The sequence below is a fragment of the Mirounga leonina genome, unplaced genomic scaffold (genome assembly GCF_011800145.1).
Source record: "Mirounga leonina isolate KUSES-001 unplaced genomic scaffold, KU_Mleo_1.0 Mir_175, whole genome shotgun sequence".
Taxonomy (NCBI): domain Eukaryota; kingdom Metazoa; phylum Chordata; class Mammalia; order Carnivora; family Phocidae; genus Mirounga; species Mirounga leonina.
In genome coordinates this window covers 10,067,099-10,088,011 of record NW_023270453.1, presented here as the reverse complement: position 1 = coordinate 10,088,011, position 20,913 = coordinate 10,067,099, and the positions used below count along the sequence as shown (strand labels likewise).

Here is a 20,913-nt window from a genome sequence, read left to right as displayed (position 1 = left end):
GAATTTAGGTCATTTTTCTTCTAGAAATATCCTACCTGTTGGAGTAGATTAGATAAGGAACAGCTGAACTTTAAAAATAAACTGGAGTAAAAACTGGGTATCTGCATTTATGTTCTTTTTCATAACTATTTGCTGGAGTTTAGCATTTAAATGAAGACTACAGCCTACCTGTAATTACAATTCCATATCACCACATGTATTCTGTGTTGCTTTTATTTAATGAAAACTAATTTCAAGTCTACAGTAAGCTAAGCTGAATACAAAGTCTTAGTGAAGGAGGCCTGGTGGTCTTATTTATAAAAACATGGCTACTGTCCTTTGGCCTTAAAACTTCAGGAAAGGCACTTCAAACGGCTTCGTGTTTGCATGTTTCAGTGCCAGAGCGTAGGAATAGACCCTGGCGTCCACGGTCAGATGTTCTTCAGCTACCAGAGCTAGAGGAAGCAAAGGATACAAGTTAGATAATGAAGTTAATCAAGGACAATGCCCCTTATCCATCAGTCCGTCTTTACTGAGCTACTACTATGTGCCAGGTCCTGTGCCGGATGCCGGAGGTAAAGTGGTGAACAAGACATTTTCTGCCTTCAAGGATCTTACTCTAGTGAGATAGAAGATGAAAGGATATATAAGCAGGATTACAGTTCCAGCAAGAGACAAGAACAAGAAAAAAGCATAAAGGCAGAAGATCACACATTCGAGATGGTTTTATGTGTTAAAACAGCAACGTTCTAAGTTTGTAGATTGATTTGTTCATTTATAGCTCGTTCTAGGGCTCAGTGGTGATTCTTCAGTCCCTCAAAGAGGGGTTCATCTGTCTTCTCCACTGCTAGGGAATACGTATTTTCTATCCACAAGTTAAGCTGTGTGCACGACGGGACTGGAATTCCAGCAAGAATGAGGTTTGAGGGGCGCCTGGATGGCTCAGTTGGTTTAGCGTCTGCCTTCGGCTCAGGTCATGATCGCGGGGTCCTGGGATCCAGCCCCGCATCGGGCTCCCTGCTCAGCGGGGAGCCTGCTTCTCCCTCTCCCTTCCCCTGGTGGTGCTTACTCTCTCTTTCAAATAAAGAAAATCTTTTTCTTTTTTTAAAGAATGACGTCTCAGAATCTTACGCTGTACAGTGGGCTTTAACGAGAACTTCTGTGTCGCTCTGGTGGGGGTGATCAGACTTGGCACCTGTCACTTGTTTTCCTAGCCGCTGGTGCAGGAACACGCTCAGAGACATGCTGATCCTGGAAGGCAGGGTTAGGTCCTCCTCTGTGCATGGTAGGTGCCTGGTAAGTGTTGAAAGTTACTCCTTAGAGCAAACAACTCAAAATACCTTCCCAAATGTTAACTTGTTGAATAAATGGTTTGATTGCTGTATTTTGATTCTGATAAAGCCAGGAAAAAGGGTTCTTTTCCCCCTTCCTTTCTACAGATCTGTCTCTGTCTTCCCCTCTTCTAAGGCTAGAAGGAGGTGAAGTTGGACGGAAGGGAGAAGGAAGTTAGTTCTTTGAGAGAATACTTCTGTAAGACCCACGGTGTCTAACATTTAAGCCCTTTAGTGCCAACATTACCTTGTTTAATTTTATTGCTGCCTCCTCAGAGATGGGGGTTACCCCTTGTCCTGTTTTAGGAGAAAAGCCGGGAGAGGCTGCGAAACGTGTTCTGGTTCGTGACTGATACACGGTCGGCTGAGGGGACCCAGGCAGACGCGACAGACTCCGAGTTGTGCTGTCCGTCACTGGCAGCTACAGCTTTCTCTGAGTAAACCGTGGCTTGCTTCGGTGTGAGCGTTTCTAATCTGAGACCCTGGTGCTTTTTACCTCAGGCCTAGTTTTTATGTTTTTTATCTTATTTTATTTTTTTTTAAGATTTTATTTATTTATTTGACAGAGAGTGAGCATGAGCTGGGGGAGGGGCAGAGGGAGAGGGAGAAGCAGGCTTCCCGCCGAGCAGGGAGCCCGATGTGGGGCTTGGTCCCAGGACCCCAGGACCATGACCTGAGCTGAAGGCAGATGCTTAACGACTGAGCCACCCAGGCGCCCCTCAGGTCTAGTTTTTAAAAAGGTAAAGTAGGAAGGAGTGCTTTCTGGGAATTCTGAAATCACAGTCGTTTTTGGAAGCTCATACTTACTTCTAAAACAACACAGACATCAGAAATAAAATGGTTAGCCACTGGTTCTTATAGAAGGAGAGGAAGAGAGAGCCCTCAAAGCCTCAGGTCAAACAGTGCTTCAAGTTACTTTTCGAAGTAAAAATTTTAAAACATTCAAATTAGGAAGATTATCTGTTTCTTTACAAATGAGTGAATGGGGCCCTCCCAGCCGGGCCTCCGTCTGTCTCCGGTACAGTACCTCCTACTGTCGTTCTATCAGGGGACATTTGTCCACATAACCTTATTTAATTTTTTTACCAGATCCCTAGGAGATGGCTTGACCAGGAATTACATGACCAGTGATTTACTAGGGGTCACACCGGTAGTCTGATTCATTATATCAGCATATATTGCTCTTCCTATACCTCCATCTTTGCAGAAGGAATAGTGTTAAATTCTCCTTTAGCTTCAATCCTGCACAGAGAACCATCCAGCAGGTTAGCATCTTGGAGGATCAGCTAAGAGATACCTACTTAGGCCTCTGCATTGCCATGGATTAGAGATTTGAGGTATAGAGTTTTGGCAAATCTATAGGAATATCATCCTGACTCTTCTATAGAAAAAAAAAAAAAAAAATCCACACTACTGAAAGCTTTCACTTGACGTAGAATGTTTTGCTCACATTTTCAAACTCTGCCACCCAGAAAGGAAAATTACTGTTGGTGAACTGCAGTTGTACAACAGTTTCTAGGTATTTGACTTTAATGAGGAAGACTGTAATTACAGAAGGGGAATTCTATTTAGTGCCCCACTGGATGGGGCTGAGGATGGGGAAAATTGAGGAAGTTGGGGAATAGTCTTAATGCTTACCATCAAGTCTCTTCAGCAGGTCATTCTTTGGTAAGGAAATTACTTCGACAAATTCTAAACAAACAAAGTGCAAGTGAAAACAAAGCTGAAGAATAAGAGGGCCTACCAGAACACCACCAAATGCCTGCAGCCATTTCCACCGCGCTAAGCCACACACACGGTCAGCCACGGCTAGCTGGGTAACATACCTCCTTCTCCTGAAAACAGACAAGAGGGACGGCGTTAGAGCAGGGCCCGCTGCGGGCAAACACCGCAAGGCTTTTGTGCAACACACACACCGAGAAGGGCGGAAGAATTCAACAGAAACCTGGGTCTCTACTAATTTGATCTGGGTACGTGGTAAAAAGCATTCCAACAGTGCAAAATTATCGTTCTCCAAATCAAATGTGTAATAGCAACATGTAAAGCATGTTCTAGGATACACGACACGTGCATTTTTAAGTTGTTAAAATACACACAATTCACCATTTTAACCACTTTTAAAGGTACAGTTCAGAGGCATTAAATACATTCACGCTGCTGTGCAGTTATCAGCATTATCCTTCTCTGGAGCTTTGTCAGCCTCACAAAGAGAAGCGTGGTAGCCACTAAGCAGTGCGTCCCCATACACGCTGACCTCTATTCTACTTTCTGTCTCTATGAATACACGGATTTTAGGTAACCTCATATGGGTGGAAGCACAGGATTTACGCTTAAAAATTTTTTTTCTTTTTTAAAGTGAGCTCTACGCCCAACGTGGGGCCTGAACTCATGACCTGGAGATCAAGAGTCGCATGCTCTAGGGACTGGGCCAGCCCGGTGTCCCTATTTACACTTTTTTGTCTGGCTACACTAAGCACTCGGCACAGCGTTTCAGACTTCATCCTGTTACAGGCTGCACCAGCAGGTCTCTTTAAGGGCTGGATGCTGTCCTGCTGTGCATCGGCTAATGGACACCTTTCGGGTACTGTGAGGGCGGCTACGTGAACGCTGGTGTGCAAGTGTCCGGGTGAGCCCCTGCCCCTGCTTTCAGTGCTTTGCGGTGTAGAGCTAGGAGTGGAACTGCTGGCTAATGGTGATCCTGTTCACCTCTGAGGACGGCTCTTGCACTGCATGTCATACGCGTATTAGCAAGTTTGAACCGAGCATTTAGAATCAGCTGCAAAAGGACTGGAACATTCAGGAGCACGTGAGGCGGTGAGAAATGGAAGAGTACAGCTGTGACACGTGACCGTGTGTGTGTGTGTGTGTGTGTGTGTGTGTGTGTGTGTGTGAGATCACCACCTGTAACGGGGTGGGAGACGACATGGACAGACAGAGGCATCAAAGCTCGAGTCCAGACTTGCTGAGAAATTAATAATAGAGCCAGGAACCTCCTACACGCTTCTCTAAGTACGGAACCCCATGAAGACTAGTCAGCTGCTATCTGCTCACAATAATTTATGCCATTCTTAAAACACACGAAGACAGAAATGAGTGATTCTGAAGATTTTCACTGTTTACTATTCAGATTTGTGGCTCATACTACCATGTGGGCATAAACTCCACACAGAAAATACGTAAATATTGTTAATTTGACATTTTATAAAAGAAAGCATAAAGCTCAGTAAGCGTTGAAAGAAAAATGCTAAAGGACCCAAGATTAGGAAAAGGGCCTGGAGTACTGACGGAGGACCTACAAGCCTATTCTGACAAGCCAGAAGCCGAATCAGCGGCAAGTTCAACGGTCTTTAACGCAACAGAAGCACCTTAAGCGTATCCACTGCACACTCACCTGGCTTTGGCTTAGGCCTCACGTTTTCAGCATCGTCCCCATTAATAGTCACTGTCACGATGTGTGTGGTACAGTTTGTCAAACCTGGATCCATACATACAGCTACGGAGAGAAGCGACAGATCACCTTGACAGACACTAGTCACGTGCCACTTCTTTCATTACTTAAATGTCTTCGGAAGAAACCTGGGCTCGTGATTCATAGTTAACACAGAACTCGTGCAGGCAAACGACGGTTGACCCGATCCGCTTAGTGGAGCTGCAGGACCGCCGAGCGTACGCGTAGCCAGCACTCGTACCGTCCCCCGAGTTCCTAAGTGTGCTAAGTCTGAGGGGTTAGGTGGTACTGCCATGCTGTCAACTCCTGTCACCACAACAAGAAACAAACTCTAGTGAGGTGCTTGGCACATGGATGAGGTAAGAAAGCATAAAGCTTAGGACGTGGGAAACTCGGGAAGGTAACGGATTTCACATTTCTGCTCCAGCTTCAGGGCCTTCTTGGTCAAACTGGCTGCCCTGCGGAGGGGAGGCTCACGGGTAGGGGGTGACCCAATCTAACTAGGATTTCTTGTCAGTGAATTAGCCAAGACAGAAGCCATCTGAATCCTGAGCATAAAGAACACCCGCATTATCCTTTACACACAGAAGAATCTACGGCTTGACTAATTTTCAAGAGTCTGTCTCCTAGCGCACACCTGGACAGCAATACACACCTGGAGAACACTCGGCAACATCGCCCTTGTAGCCAGTTTCTTCCTCAAGCTCCCGAAGAGCGGCTGCTTCTGGGCTCTCATTATCATCGATGAGCCCTGGAAGTTCAAACCATTTGTGAGGTGGGCTAGAGAAATCCAGGGTTTTGGAACCTCTCCTTCTAGTATAATTGCGGTTGAGCTACATGAGAAGAACCAGAGGACTGTGGAATGTGGTTGTACAGGTACAACTGACTGAGGTTTGGAACTTTTTTAAGAAAAAACCCTAGGCAGATCGAATAGGTTCCGGTAGCTCCCATCTGTTCGTCTTACTTAGACCTCAACTGTTCCCACGAGTGTCTCGGCACTTGTGTTCTGCAGCCCGGAAAGCGCGGATTCCTGTGAGAAGTGGCTCGGTGGTGTTGGCCCACTGGCCTCGGTGACGGACCCAGCTATGTGCCCCCGCCCAGGAAGCCTGGTACTCTTTCCAGTTTTCTCAGGTCACAGTGTCACCTACTTGCTTTCCTCCCTCGCAGAGCGATCCTGCGGCCTGGACAGAAAGGCCGGCATGAGCATCACCTGCGAGGGAGAAGGCTGGGAGGCTGGCGGACTCGAGGCAGCTGATAGGGAGGCCAAGTGGGGAGGACCACAGAACTTGGATTATTTTACTCGAAATAACGCAATGAAAAAGCAAAATACAGCCTATTCTGTTACTTTTAAAGTTATTAATTTCTCCAGTGAAATGGCTGGTAAATGAGAAGGAAAGTTGGTGTGCCTTCTCATGGGCTGGAATTTCAAAGTACAAAACCTATACCGCTAATGATAAATAAATGAGATCTAATCTCTTCAGATGGGAACAACCCAGTTAAGTCCTATGCCATAAGAGCTTCAAATTCTGGATAGCTCTACTTAACCGTGCAACTCAAGAGAATATTCTAGTGGAAGTTAAGACCGTTTCCCTAGCCTGTGTACATATAGGAAGATCAAGATGTCTTTTCCCTTCATAATTTTTGGAGTTAAGAGTCTGACCTCGTTATTACTGTGAGTTTCTGGTCGGAGGCAGATCGCTAGTGATAGAAAATGGAACTCAGTTGACAAACTAGGGAAACGCAATTCCTCAAAGAGAAGTTAGAATGTTGCTGAGATGTGGCCGGGAAAGGCCAGCTGGGACACTACCCTTGCCTCGCTCTCAGGCTTAGCGCGTCACTAGAACATGACCGGGGGCAGCTTGCTGCAGGGATGCTTCTGTTTTACTTAAAACCACAGGGACAGGTGAAAGCGTTCAGGGTCCACGCGCTGCAGTGCTCGGCGCCGGGCCCGGCGGTCCCTCGGTTCGGGGACTCACCTGCAGGGAATTCTAGGCAGTAGCCTCCCATCGGTGGCCGGAACTGCTTCACCAGAACGATGCACTCGTAATGAAGAGTCCGCTGCAGCACCGGGATGACCGCCACGCCTGTGAGCAGGAGATCAAACCAAGGGAATCCCTAATGAAATGTCCGTGGACATTTAGCACAGGGTCAAGGACTCATTCCTGCCTTACGCTAACCTCTGCAGAGGCCCATTTCTCACCCTGCAGCAAGCCAGGCCGCGGGGGAAGGGACAGTCATCTACGTGTGCTTGTATGTCCTTGAAGCAATGAATCAAGTCAGTCTTGCTGTTTATGGTAAACGCTAGCTACACTGGATTTGATTGTTTTAGGATCGAGGACCTTTTCTCCCAAGAGAGAAACCTTTTGCATGGCCTTAAAACATAGGCAAAATCCCACTGTGTTCTGGAAAACACAAATTGCCTACGGGGAGCTCTTGGCTACTCCCTTGCCCCCGACTATCCCCACAGGCAGAAACAGCAGCTGTTGTAGCTACTCTGTGTACTTTCAGTAAAAACAGACAACAAAATGAAAGGGAAAAACAAAGACCTATTGCCCAACCTCCCCTAGATCAGAGGTGATTCTCAGGATCTTTGCAGTCAAAGCATTTGTGCGCGGAAAGGACAGTGAAATGAATGCGTGGAATAGTCTCCTAATTCCATTTCCTCATCAGCTTATAAAGCAACTGGTCCATCATAAAGTAGGGCCAAATGCTTTTCCAAATTAAAGGCTTTCCCCTAGGTCCTCTGAAGAGAATACAAAGGGTTTCGAAAAGTCGCATCTAGACGACAGTGTGTGGCTTCAAGTTATACTGACTTAAATTTGGCTCTAAATATTAGTATACCTGCCCCTCAAAATATTGTACCGAGCCGAGATAACAGGAGCCAGGATTATTTATAAAGAAAGCCCGACTGGGATGCCTGGGTGGTGCCTTTGGTTAAGCGTCTTGATTCTTGCTTTCGGCTCAGGTCGTGATCTCAGGGTCGTGAGATCAAGCCCCACATCAGCACGGGGTCTGCTTAAACTCTCTCTCCCTCCACCTGCCACGCTCTCTCAAATAAATAAATAAATCTGTAAAAGAAAGCCTGATTTAGGGCGCCTGGGTGGCTCAGTCGGTTAGGCGACTGCCTTCGGCTCAGGTCATGATCCCGGAGTCCCGGGATCGAGTCCCGCATCGGGCTCCCTGCTCGGCAGGGAGTCTGCTTCTCCCTCTGACCCTCCTCCCTCTCATGCTCTCTGTCTCTCATTCTCTCTCTCTCGCAAATAAATAAAATCTTAAAAAAAAAAAAAAAAGGGCGCCTGGGTGGCTCAGTTGGTTAAGCGACTGTCTTCGGCTCAGGCCATGATCCTGGAGTCCCGGGATCGAGTCCCGCATCGGGCTCCCTGCTCGGCAGGGAGCCTGCTCCTCCCTCCGACCCTCCCCCCTCTCATGTGCTCTCTCTCTCAAATAAATAAATAAAATCTTTAAAAAAAAAAAAGAAAGCCTGATTTAGTCATGTAGCAATGCAAAAAGCAATAGTAGGTTTAAAGATGAAAGATCATAATTGAAGAGAACTGCTCTGAGGTCTTGGTTAAAGTAAAAAGAACCCCGCCTCCTGCAATAATGCGCAGTGACTTCCTTCATGAAGAGCTGTAACAGGTTTGCACTCCTACCATCAGCCGACTGTCCTTTCCTGGTTGTACGTTTCACAGTTTCCCAAGTTCTGTTCAGGCAGAGAAGAAAAAACAAAATCACTGGTGTTACAGAGGGGGAATGTCCTTGGGTTTTCGGTCCACAACCAGAACTTTCAAATGCCAAGCATGCAAGTGTTCTAATGATCATGGTCAAGAAGACCACAGCCATACACGTCTGTACAGCAAAAGCCAACTATGCTTTCCTGTAGCTCCTGAAAATTTTTCCAAAGAAAACATGCCGCCCTACATCTAACCCTCTGATGCTATCTAAAGAGAAGGCCTGTTGTTCGCTTGAGCTGCCTTTCAAATCGTCCACTGGAAATATTTCAGGTTGGATCATAAATCTACAGGTGAGCAGTCAATTAAGCTACAAAGCTACTGAGTGGTCTGTGCAAATTACGCCCCTATGAAAAGTCCAGTCTTTTTGCTAAGAACAAAAGATATTCTGCATAATATGAACTCCTGAGATGTTATTTACACATGACCTAAAATAACAATTTAAGAAAGCAGGACCATTCCATTTATTCATTGAGGAATTACTAAATTTAGGTAAGTGCTCTCTTTTGCATGTGTGAGATCTATCTTTACCTAAGGGGAAAATGGTCCACAGAGGAAAAAGTGAGATGAGCAATGGCAGGTTCCTGCTCCCTTTCCGTGGTTAGCTGTTTTTTTCTGGGGAAAGCTGTCCTGAAAATCCAGTTATTGCTACAATTGTGTCAATTGTGTTTGAAGGGGAAGGACACGTGAGGGAAATTCCCCTTCACTCTCTTATCCCTTAAACAGAAAGGAGCAGTGCTAAGAGATGGGAGTGAAGAAGCAGATCAACTTTGGATCTAAGAGAAATAAGACATCTGAGTGGCGCTGGAGACTAGGGTAAGAAAGGCATCAACGTCTGCCTCCCCACAGAAGAGTGGGTTTGAGGAGATGGGCTGCCCAGAGGGGCCCTCACACTTTTGACCAGCTTGTCCTTAAGGGTTGGGCTGTGCCACATTTCTATGGAAAAAATCTAGCTATTTCATCTAGTTAAAAAAACAAAACAAAAAAACCTTTCTGGGGGCGCCTGGGTGGCTCAGTCAGTTAAGCATCTGCCTTCGGCTCAGGTCGTGATCTCAGGGTCCTGGGATCAAGCCCCACATCGGGCTCCCTGCTCATCGGGGAGTCTGCTTCTCTCTCTGCCCTTCCCCCCTGCTTGTGCTCTCTCTCAAATAAATAAATAAAATCTTAAAAAAAAAAAAAAAAAAGAACCTTTCTGTAAACTGTAGATCTTTTGGTATTATATGCAAATTCTAATGGCAAATGTGTCAAAATGAACCTACAGAAACCAAACACTATTATGACAACTCACAACTGCCCAACATTCCTGTTAGTAACAAGAAGCCAACCAACAAGCAATTCTGATCAGTAAATAATACAGACTGCAAGAGACAAAACACCTTTTGGCATAGCTCTCTCTGCTACCTCTTAAGGTTAGTTGTAAAGACTGAAGAAGACAGTGCTGAGGAACACTGAAGGTGCCACCCCAAAAACACTAGGAATAAGGGAAACAAAAAGAGTAGCATCATTACAGTGGTTAAGATGAAGTAAAATAACCAGTAACAAGCCATGAATCATGAGCAAGGAAATATAAATGCATTTATAAGGAATCCTAGATCAGGAATGCCCCATGAGAGCTCCAATCATCTTCAAGGGACTCTGAGAGACAGACATTTGATTGAGTCAGAAAATCTTAGTCTCTGCCTGCCTACCAGCTAACCCCATAGCCACAAACTCCTTGAACCTGTTCTCAGTTGTAAAACTAGGGCATTAAGAGTAAGTTATCTCAAATGCCTCTTGTAGCTTTCGAATTCTGATTCTAGTTAAGCTACTCCAGTTTTTGAGTCTTTGTTATAGGAAAGCCTGTTTTCCCAGGACATATTGTTAGCCTAGTCAACAAACACAAAAGGCAGGAATGGCAATAAAGGATGACTTTGGCTCAGTCCTGAATGGCCATAAAGGGGGATGCTGCCAGCAATTCTTACACAACTAAAATCAATTCCATATCTTTATCCACAAATAACATGGTGGCACAAACGATTTTCGAGCTGCTATTTCATCCTTACCAACATGCTTATGTATCAGGTACCAGATAAAACATTTGATAAGTTTATACATCATGACCTATGGGAAAGTCCAGAGATTCACTCTGCAAAGTCTGACATGCTGGTACAAAATGTCAGTGTGTCTGGAAAGAGCTCCTTGGAAGTCATGGGGAAGACGTCCACGTGCAAGAACAGAGGTGAACATGCTATAAAGGGCCATGTAAGCATGGTATCTGGTAGGCTTTCGGGTGCCCCCCTCAATACTGAGACAGACGCCCTGGAGGTGAGACCTGGATGCGAATATTGTGATAAAAAGCCTCCAAGTGATTCTGATGCACATCCCTGTTAAGAAATGCTGATGGAGGAAGATGAGTCAGGTGAAGAGATGAGCTGGTGCAAACCAACATGTACTCTTTCGATCAATTAGTGTTAAGGGTTGTATCTGTTACAAACTTAAACAACTTTGTAGGGAAAAGAGAGTCAAACCATATCACTACAAATTGGGTTCTAATCTGTCTACATTTTCACAAATACAAGTACATTTGAGCATATTGTGTTCCTGAAGGCTTGGGCCTGGCCACATTTCTGTATTCCTATACCCGCTAGTAATTTCCTACTTAGTTCTGCACATCAAACTCACGTAAATAAGTGTTCTGTATGCTTCCCCTGTGTTGGACTGCAGTGTGCCCAGTTTCTTACTTTCAGGTTTTAATTTAATAGTGCTTTGGATAGCTTAATGTTTCCTGCAGCTCTCCAACACTGGCCCTTATTAATACTTTTAATAGTTTAGTAAATGTAATTAAAGTGGTCTCAGTTATTACTGACAAGTCCGCATACTTTCACAGGGATGATAAGATATATTTTCTCATGAAGAAACTCTGTGATCTGATCACTTAGCAAATGGACTTTTTATATTAATTTATATCATATAATCTGGATACTAAATTTAATTATATTTTTGTATTTTCTCATTCACCACTTCATTCCTTTTTATATTTCACTAGGGAAATGCTTAATCTATTTTTAACACATTTTTCTCTGATAGTTAATTATAAAATCAAAAACTTCCTGAACAGAAAATTTGGAAAACAGAAAAGGTTTACCGCACAGCTGCCTTTAATATTTTGCCAGCTTCCCTTCTAGCCTTTTCTTAAATACATTATTTGGAAAGAATTTAAAAAGCATATATACCATTTCCTATGTTGTGAACAACTTAATCACTTTTCTCATATTGCTAGCTTGTCTTCAGAATCTGCTTTGTAGATGACTGCAGAGATTTTACCAAACGAATACACTAAAAAATTATTTCCCCCCTTTCAGATTGAAGAAGAATTGGCACACAATATTGTATCTGAGGTGTGCAACATAGTGACTCAATAATTATATACATTACAAAATAGTCGCAAGGGTAGTCACCAAAGTTGTTACAATATCATTGACTATGTTCCCTCATACTGTACATCATATTCTCTTATGTTGCACTATAACAATCATTTCCCAATTTTTAAAATGATTAGGGTGCTTTCAATTTGTTGTCTTTTTAAATTTTGATGAACATTTTTCATGCACAAACCTGACTCCAAACAGTCTCAGGAATGGGATTACTTAGGTCGAAGGGTGTCGGTCATATCTTTATGTCTGGTACATACAGTGAAATGCTTTGCAAAACTTTTTTTCCCCCCCAATTCACATTTCCACAAGCAAGGTGTAAAGGATGTAAGTTTTACCTCAAACCCAGCACTATTCCCTCCTCAATCCTTCTAATTTACAAATTAAAAATTGGTGTGACCAGAAGGAGGCAGCCGGATGGCTAATTATTCTGCTGCTTTATCAGCTTAAGTGAGGCAGGCCCCAAATTTCAGGTTCATAAGAATCTCCTCAGGGAGAATGGTGTTAAAAATCAATTCCTGATTAGTTATTATAACAAACTGACAATGTAATTTTATTCAGAGATTATAAGCGATCCAGACATTCTGACAGAAAGCACTGAATTAGAGTTTTCATTTAAGACCAAGTTTATAATGAGGAAGCTATCAGAGTTTATGTCAAATGCTAAATGGAGACCCGACTGAGAACCCAAATACTGCGCATTTTACAAAAGGGAAAAAAATCATTTACCTTATTTTCCCAGTAGGATCCATGTACGTTGTTTTTTCAAGCTTGACCCATTTTCCTTCGGAAATTAACTAAAAGGAGACATTAAGTTGGGAGATTTTCAAACTGAGGATTTTACTTAGAAGGTTTGTTTTCTTTCAGATTTTCTCTGCCTGGCCCTCCCGGTGCTCATGTGCCCCTCCCAGTAGTTGCAGGAAGGTTTTCAGTTCAAAGTACGGAAAGTTTTTTTTCTGAAGGGTGGTTCAGTTTCTTTCTGGAGTTTGGGAAGTGATACTGAGAGGTGAAAAGAGATGAGAGTTAAAAAACGGGGGGTGCGGGGAAGTGGAGAGGGAGGACCAGGAGTGAGGGGTTTTCGGGGACCTAGTGTTCTATCCTCTGAGCTGGGTGCTCATCACAGAGGTGTGTTTCGTGGGTAGAGACTCCTCAGTTGTGGTTTATAGTCAATGACCACACCGGAAGGCTGACTGAGGAAACCATGTCCAACAACCGCATTTCTAGGAACACATGGGTTTCCCACCCCATCCAAGACAGGTGGCCCAGGATCGTTCTGCCTAGACATTGAGTTTCAGTTACCTGGACTAACTTACCTATGGCACTATACTGAACTGACAGAAGAGAGTCACTGCAGACATAAAGCAGTAGCCTTTTTCTCACTATCCTATCTTTCACTTCTGGCCAGCAGCAACCTAATAATTATCAGCAGATCTATTCACAGACAACATGGAAAGATTTTTAAATCATAAACAACTGCAGGAAGATGTCAAGGTCAGAGTTCCAAGGTGAAGGATTTAAAATTTATCCACTGCAATGGTTCCTGCAGAAAGAGACTTATTAAAAGCTAAACCAAATAACATATAACACATACATTAGTTCTGGAATTCAGACTACAACTAACAACTTAAATTCTTATTGTTCTTAAACATATATATTGAGACCATAAGCAGCTAACTAAGACGTGATACTTAGGTATGAAATGTCTAAACCCTAAAACTCACATATGACTTATTCTTCTACCCAGGGAAACTTTTAATAAAATTTTGAGAATTTTTGTATCAACAGCCCAAATCCACTTTAAAAACACTTCACTAGGGGCGCCTGGGTGGCTCAGTCATTAAGCGTCTGCCTTCAGGCTCAGGTCGCGGTCCCAGGGTCCTGGGATCGAGCCCCACATCGGGCTCCCTGCTCAGCGGAAAGCCTGCTTCTCCCTCTCCCACTCCCCCTGCTTGTGTGCCCTCTCTCGCTGTGCCTCTCTCTAATAAATAAATAAAATCTTTAAAAAAAATAAAAATAAAAATACTTCACTAGTACATATAATTAAGAGATACACTATTGCTCCCACACAAGAGCAAAGTGTCCCTGAGTCCTAAAAAGGGAGTAGGAACAATGTTTAAGAAACTGTGTTTAATAATTGAATACACACACACAAAGAATTAAATATAAGCATTTGAAACAAGTTTCTACATTTCATTTAAACTCAGCTCTGTGTGGGAGGGGGCAGAGAAGAGAAAAACAGTTTATACCTCCTCTGAAATAATAGACTGTTTGGTATTTTGAGAAGGATCCGCTGGTTCTTGGTTTTCCATTTTCAAACTACTTAGTCTTTATAGTCCTCAGGCAGGAAGTTCACGCTGTAAGATAATAAGATTTGTTTAGGCTACATTTATTTTTCTGAATTAAACATTTGTCCGGAGGCCATCGCTCAAAGTACTTAAACGGTGAAAAACTTATCTGATGTCATCAATGCTGCTTTCCTCATGGGAACCTGGGAGGACTGCCCCAGATGGAATGTCAATGCCAAGGCCCCAGGAAACAGCCAGGAAAGAACGTGCAGCCATCCCAGTCAGATTCAGCCCACGTTAACTAAACTCCTACTGGGCGGGAGCTGGGCACTTACACAGACATTCTTGGATTTTTCTGACTCCAAATTTAAAAACTTTCCAAGGGGGAAACAGTAGAATAATTGTATACCACTCCCCATTCCCACCCCTTCACCACTGTCCCTTATCTACCCTTGACAGCTAAACTGTAAGACTTGTATGTGCTGCCTGTGTCTACCTCCCATATATCGTTTTTTTTTTAAACTTGTGGTAAATGGATATACCATTTTAATAATGTTAAAATGTGCAGCTCAGTGGAATTCAACACATTCACATTGTTGTGGCCTGTTCACTTTAAAGCTTCAACATGTATAAAAGAGTTGTGCAGGAGTTGACTGGGAGCACCAGCTCTGTCGCGGAAAGAGCAGGCCCCATCCCGTATTGTACCCTACTCCAGTCTCTCTTCTTGGCTTGTTCTCCTGCTTTTTGTACCGAGTGTCTGAAAATCTTTCTCTGCCCTCAAAGTGGACTGAATAACCTGGCTGCATATAGAAGTATGGGCCGAAAATCACTTTCTACTGGAAATATGGAGGCCTTGCTCAGTTGTCTTGCTTCTGGTATTGGCTGTTGTGACATCTGAAGCCATTCTGATTCCTGATCCTTTTCCTCTCTGGCCTATTTTCTTTCTCTGGAAACCTGTAGTTATTCATGTCTTCGTGTTGATGTTACTGTATTGGGAACTCAAACAGGTCCTTCCTTTTTTTATTGAAGTGTAGTTGACATACAATATTATATTAGTTTCAGGTGTGCAACATAGTGCTCAACGTTTACATATATTATGAAGTCATTGCCACGAAAATCTGGGTACCATCTGTCACCATATAAACTTGTTACGATATTGTTAACTATATTCTCTATGCCGTACGTTGCATTCCCATGTCTCATTTATTTTATAACTGGAAGTTTGCATCTTTTCTGTTTTTTTTTTTTTATTTTTGAGAGAGAGAGAGAGCGAGCGAGCACGCATGTCCGCATATGAGTGGGGTAGGGGCAGAGGGAGAGAGTCTCAAGCAGATTCTCCCAGCTGAGCATAGAGCTTTATCTCACAACCCTGAGATCATGACCTGAGCTGGAATCAAGAGTTGGATGCTTAACAGTCTGAGCCACCCAGGTGCCCCTGTAAATCTGTACCTTTAATCCCCTTCCCCTGTTTTGTCAAATGGGTCCTTTCAATCTGGAAACCATACTGTGCTTCTTTATGGGGAACTTCTCTTGAAATATTTCACTAATAATCTCCTCCCCTCTATTTTCTATGTTCTTTCTTTTAGGAACTGGTATTTAGCTGTTAGACTTCCTGAACCGATCCTCTGTCTTGTCTTTTTCATTCCTATTTTCTGTTTCCTTGTTATTTTATCTACAGTTCTCAGTGGCTACTCCAAGGCTTTACTACTCTTAAGATCTGTGGTTCCCTAACCTACCCCACCTCCTAATGTTTACTACAGGGAAAATACAGAGTATCAACATCAACCCTCCTACCAAATGTCTTGGAGGAAAGAGTGTCTTTGCTCTATTTTTTTTTTTTTAAAGCTGTTATTTATTTATTTGAGAGAGAGAGAGAGAGAGAGAGAGAGAGAAAGAGCACGCACAAGCAGGGGGAGCGGCAGGTAGAGGGAGAGGGAGAAGCAGACACCCTGCTGAGCAAGGAGCCCGATGCGGGGCCATGATCCCAGGACACTGGGATCATGACTTGGGCCAAAGGCCACCACTTAACTGACTGAGCCACCCAGGTGCCCCGCTCTGTTTCTTCTGAGGCCTAAAGTAATAATGAAACTACCCATCTCATTTGCAATTTTTATCCCAGATGGCAAACATCCTCCATCCTAAAACACACCCAACAAAACACATTTAATCTTCTCATAACCCTGTTCTTTCCTTCCGCCTTCCTGGACTTCTTGAAAGAACAGATGATACTATTGAGTGTATTTACTCAGCCCAGTGCAGTCTACTCCTTTACCATCCCATCCACCCATCTACTCATCACCCCCAAGCCAGAAATAGAAGTAGCTCCAATCCCTTATTCTCCTTCACCACTTATAATTTATCCATTATAAGTCCTAAAAATTCTGTCTCAACATTTCTTAAGAGTGTCCTATCCTTACCATCACTGCTCTGGCTGAAAACCTCCCACCTGGGATGAAATTTCCAAAACCATCTCCTGGACATTAGATTTTTATGTTGTCCAGTGTTCAACACTGCTCACAGTTGTGTTGGTATAGAAACTCCCTAAAATCACCGCTGAATAAATGAAGGAAGGTGGGATGCCTGGGTGGCTCAGTTGGTTAAGCGTCTGTCTTTGGCTCAAGTCATGATACCAGGGTCCTGGGATCGAGTCCAGCATTGGGCTCCTTGCTTAGTGGGGAGCCTGCTTCTCCCCCTGCTTGAACATTCTCTCTCTCTCTCTGACAAATAAATAAAATCTTAAAAAAAAAAAAAAATGAAAGAAGGAGTAAAATGAATCTGGCTGGGTAAGTCTAGACAGCCATTCTGTTCCTAAGTAAATTAGGTTAGTTTGGGGCCTGCTTAGACTTATTTTGAAGAATAGTTCCTTGTGTGCTTGTCTTTATTTGACTAACTTAGTTTAACTCAATTTCAAAATTTTCTTGGCACATAGTTAAAGAGATTCACACTTCCTGATTTCAGAAGTTACTATAAAAGACACAGTAATCAAGATGGCGTGGGTACCAGCCTAAGGACAGACATATAAACTGATGGAATAGAAAGTCCAGAATTAAACCCACAGATTCATGGTCCATTGATTTTCAACAAGAATGCCACCAATCAAGGGGGGTAAAGGGTAGCCTTTTCAAGAGATTGTTCTGGGCTTAGATATATACATTCATGAGAATGAAAAAGAACCTCACAGGTACCTGGGTGGCTCAGTCAGTTGAACATCTGCCTCTTGATTTCAGCTCAGGTTGTGATTTTGGGGTCATGGGATTGGGCCCGGCGTCAGGTTCCACGCTCAGTGCAGAGTCTGCTGGAGATTCTTTCTTTCTCTCTCCCTCTGTTCCTCCCCCACCCCCCGCTTGCGCACACGCACCCTCTCTCTAAATAGATGGAATCTTCAGGAAAAAAAAAAAAGTGAACCTTTACCTAACACTGTATATAAAAATTAACTCAAAATGGATTAAAGAGCTAATGTAAGAGCCAAACCTACAAAACTCTTAGAAGAAAGCATACGTGTAAATCTTCATGATCTTGGGTTAGGCAATGATCTCTTAGATGTGACACATAAAGCACAAGCAACTAAAGAAAATACAGATAAATCGGACTTCCTCAAAATTAAAAACTTGTGTGCTTCATAGGATACCATGAAGATAGGGAAAAAACAACCCACAGAATGGGAAAAAAGTTTGCAAATCTGATAGAACTGTATCTGAAATATGCAAAAAACTCTTAAAATGCAATAATTAAAAGACAACCTAATTAAAAATAGCCAAAGGACCTGAATAGACATTTTTCCAAAGAAGACATACAAATGGCCAATAAGCCCATGAAAATATGTTGGGCATTTTTAGCCATCAGAGGAAGGCAAATCAAAACCACAATGAGATACCACACTTCACCCCTATTATGATGATTATAACTATAAAGACATAACAGCAAGTATCAGTGAGGATGTAGAGAAACTGAGACCCTCATATTCTGCTGGAAGGAATGCAAGATGGTGCAGCCATTTTGGGAAACAATCCTCAAAAGGTTAACGACAGAATTCCCATACGACGCAGCAATTTCATGCCTATATATACCCAGGAGAAATGAAACATACTCTCACAAAAACTTGTACACAAATATCTGTTCATGACAGTATAATTCGTAATAGCCCCAGAGTGGAAACAACCTAAATGACTATCAGTTGATGAGTGGATAAATAAAATGTGGTATTTCATTCAATGGAATAATATTCACCCATGAAAAGGAATGAAGTACTGATGCATGCTACAAAATGGATGAACCTTGAAAACAATATGCTAAGTGAGAGAAGCCAGATACAAGAGGCCAAATATTTTAAGATTCCATGTATATGAAATATCCAGAAGAGCAAATCCAAAGATACAGAAAGCAGATTAGAGGTTGCCAAGGGACTGGGGGGAAGGAGAGAATAGGGAGTGACTACTTATGGGTATGGGGTTTCTTTTTGATGGAAAATGTTCTAGAATTGAATAGTGGTGACGGTGACACCATCTGGCAAATACACTAAAACTACAGAATTTTACAGTCTAAGAGCGTGAATTTTATGGTATGTGAATTGCATCTCAATTAACAAACACCTTTGCAGTCTTAAAATCCCCAAGAGACAAATAATTGGGTTGTTGAAAGTCATGTTAGGTCCAAAGGTTGATCACACCTAGGAGACTAGTTCAAGGAGCTCTGCTTTGGACTCAACAGGCTAGTAATGTATGCATGGCATTCCTGTACCCAAGTGACAACTTTACTGTCCTCTGGGTGTATATTTTGCCTGATACTCAACACATACTTCTGTTGTAAAATTAACTGTATTTCTGTTGTATCATGAAGATGTAATCAATACTGTTGCTTGCAGATTATTTTGTGGGCAAACCTAGGAATTCAATTTCCAGTAAGGATTTCAGCAAAGAAGCAAAACTTGAGGCCTTAGGGAAGAAAAAAATGATGTTACGCTAAAGACGTAAAAACCACTTAATGAAGATGAGAGAAAGAAACATGTATACATTTTCACACTCATTTAAACCATGAAGAAGTATGCACAAACTCTATCAATGTTCGTAAAAAATGAACATCGACTATCTAGGTAGCTTGGCTACAGCACCCTGTGGCAGAGGGGCTGGGAGTGAAGTTGTGTCCTTGGTGCTGGGAAGGCAGCAGTGGACTGCACAAAGGCCCTGTCCGCCAGGAGCTTACTTTCTGGTGGGAGGAAGGGGAGAAAACAGAGGAACAATATACAAAATTTATGTGGGAGACGCTAAGTTTTACAGAGGAAGATGAAGAAGGATAAGAAGAGTAGAGAAGGTGTGGGGTGGGGGTTGGTATCTTTAGAGCATCATCATGAAAGCCCCCTTTAATCTGGTAACTTCTAAACAGAGGCTTGAAAGTAATAAAACATTAAGCTATGTGGGTATTGAGACTAGCCAGTCATTTAGCATAGACTATATGCCTATAGCATAAAAGGCATTTATTCCTGGTAAACTTTTAACTATCACTGGTTTATATATGACAAATAATTTACATTGTTAGAGGCAATCAAAGTAGTTTGCTGACCCAGATGAAAACTAACCATGGGTTAAATCAAAGGTTGGCTACTGCTCACTGCCTGTGTGGTCTCCACACCTAGATAAAAGAAATTTCTCTACCTAGATTTTTATCTTCCAGATTTCCATTCCCTTCTATTAGGAACATATACATCACAGAAGGAATATTTCCTCTGCTTTTAATTCTGTCACTTAAGAGAAAACTTTCAGGCAACCAAGGGACCCCATTTAGTGCACAACGTAATCGGTTTACGATTTAGGTGCAAGATGCTTGGGTTAAGTTAAATTTGGACCTCCTTTTGAAAAGTTGTATTTTGACCCCAAATAACTTTTTCTGATGCCTACCCAAACTTCTTAAAGACAGAGAACTGCAGGCCTCAAAAGTATATGCACCACCTTAAGTTCTTGAAGAGTTAGATCATCTGTAACTTTTTCTGTTAAAAGGGTTCCTAATCTGGACTCCCAGAAAGTCTGGACAAAATGAAGGTTGTCCCCCCATCCCCAGGTGAGTATCTTTGGTGGCAGAAGGGCCACTAGCTCCTTCAGATTTACATACAACTTTAAGACATTTAAATTATGTGCTAGGTCCCCTTATCTTTATATCTTTATAGCTTCCTTCAGATTGTCAAAGGGATTGTTGATGGCCAAAAGGTGAAAAAGTACTATTCTGAAGGATGGTCCCTCAGATCTACTACTCTTCATTTAACCAGGTTAGTTAAACTCCATTACAACACAGTCTCAGTAATTAGAAGATGGATTTTTGGTCAGCAAATGTTAAGCTATAAACAGTTGTTTCAAACAGATTGTATTAAAAAATATTTAAGCTAGAATGTTAGAGAGCTAGAAAGACAACAAACTACAGACATAAATTACAAAAAAGAAAAAAAAAGTGGCAAGCAGGGCTGGGCCTCTCCAGGGTAATTACTTGGAATGCAATCAGCCCCAAGAGGCAACAGTATTTTGTAGCAATCTGCTGACTGTAATATAACCAAAAAGTGTGGTTAAAGGGTGATTTCAAAATATATTCTTTATTCTGAGATTCCCAAAATGTTCAGGATTATAAAAGCATTTCAAAAATACTACTGAACCAGAAAAAGAATATTATTTTTAGCACCATTTCAAAACTGTAAGCTAAATGGTGCCATTTGGGGACCAGTCCCTCCAAGTAAGGCAGGGCAGAAAGAAA

The 20,913-nt window shown here is 42.6% G+C and overlaps 1 protein-coding gene across 5 annotated transcripts in view; it reads right to left on the bottom strand.

The window, feature by feature from the left end:
• Positions 1-174: 174 nt before the first annotated feature.
• The window catches only part of NUDT5 (nudix hydrolase 5), a 25,341-nt gene continuing 4,602 nt past the window's right edge, over positions 175-20,913 (bottom strand). For 4 of the 5 annotated variants that reach the window (XM_035021649.1, XM_035021647.1, XM_035021651.1 and 1 more), the window contains exons 2-10: positions 14,143-14,250; positions 12,626-12,693; positions 8,409-8,458; positions 6,735-6,842; positions 5,414-5,509; positions 4,702-4,803; positions 3,137-3,145; positions 2,949-3,002; positions 175-434 (exon numbers count right to left, since the gene is read on the bottom strand). In XM_035021649.1, coding sequence (XP_034877540.1) covers positions 325-434; positions 2,949-3,002; positions 3,137-3,145; positions 4,702-4,803; positions 5,414-5,509; positions 6,735-6,842; positions 8,409-8,458; positions 12,626-12,693; positions 14,143-14,205 — 660 coding nt within the window. In that variant the 5' untranslated portion in view covers positions 14,206-14,250 and the 3' untranslated portion in view covers positions 175-324. The remainder of the gene's footprint in view (positions 435-2,948; positions 3,003-3,136; positions 3,146-4,701; positions 4,804-5,413; positions 5,510-6,734; positions 6,843-8,408; positions 8,459-12,625; positions 12,694-14,142; positions 14,251-20,913) is intronic. The other variant, XM_035021650.1, reaches the window with a different exon arrangement.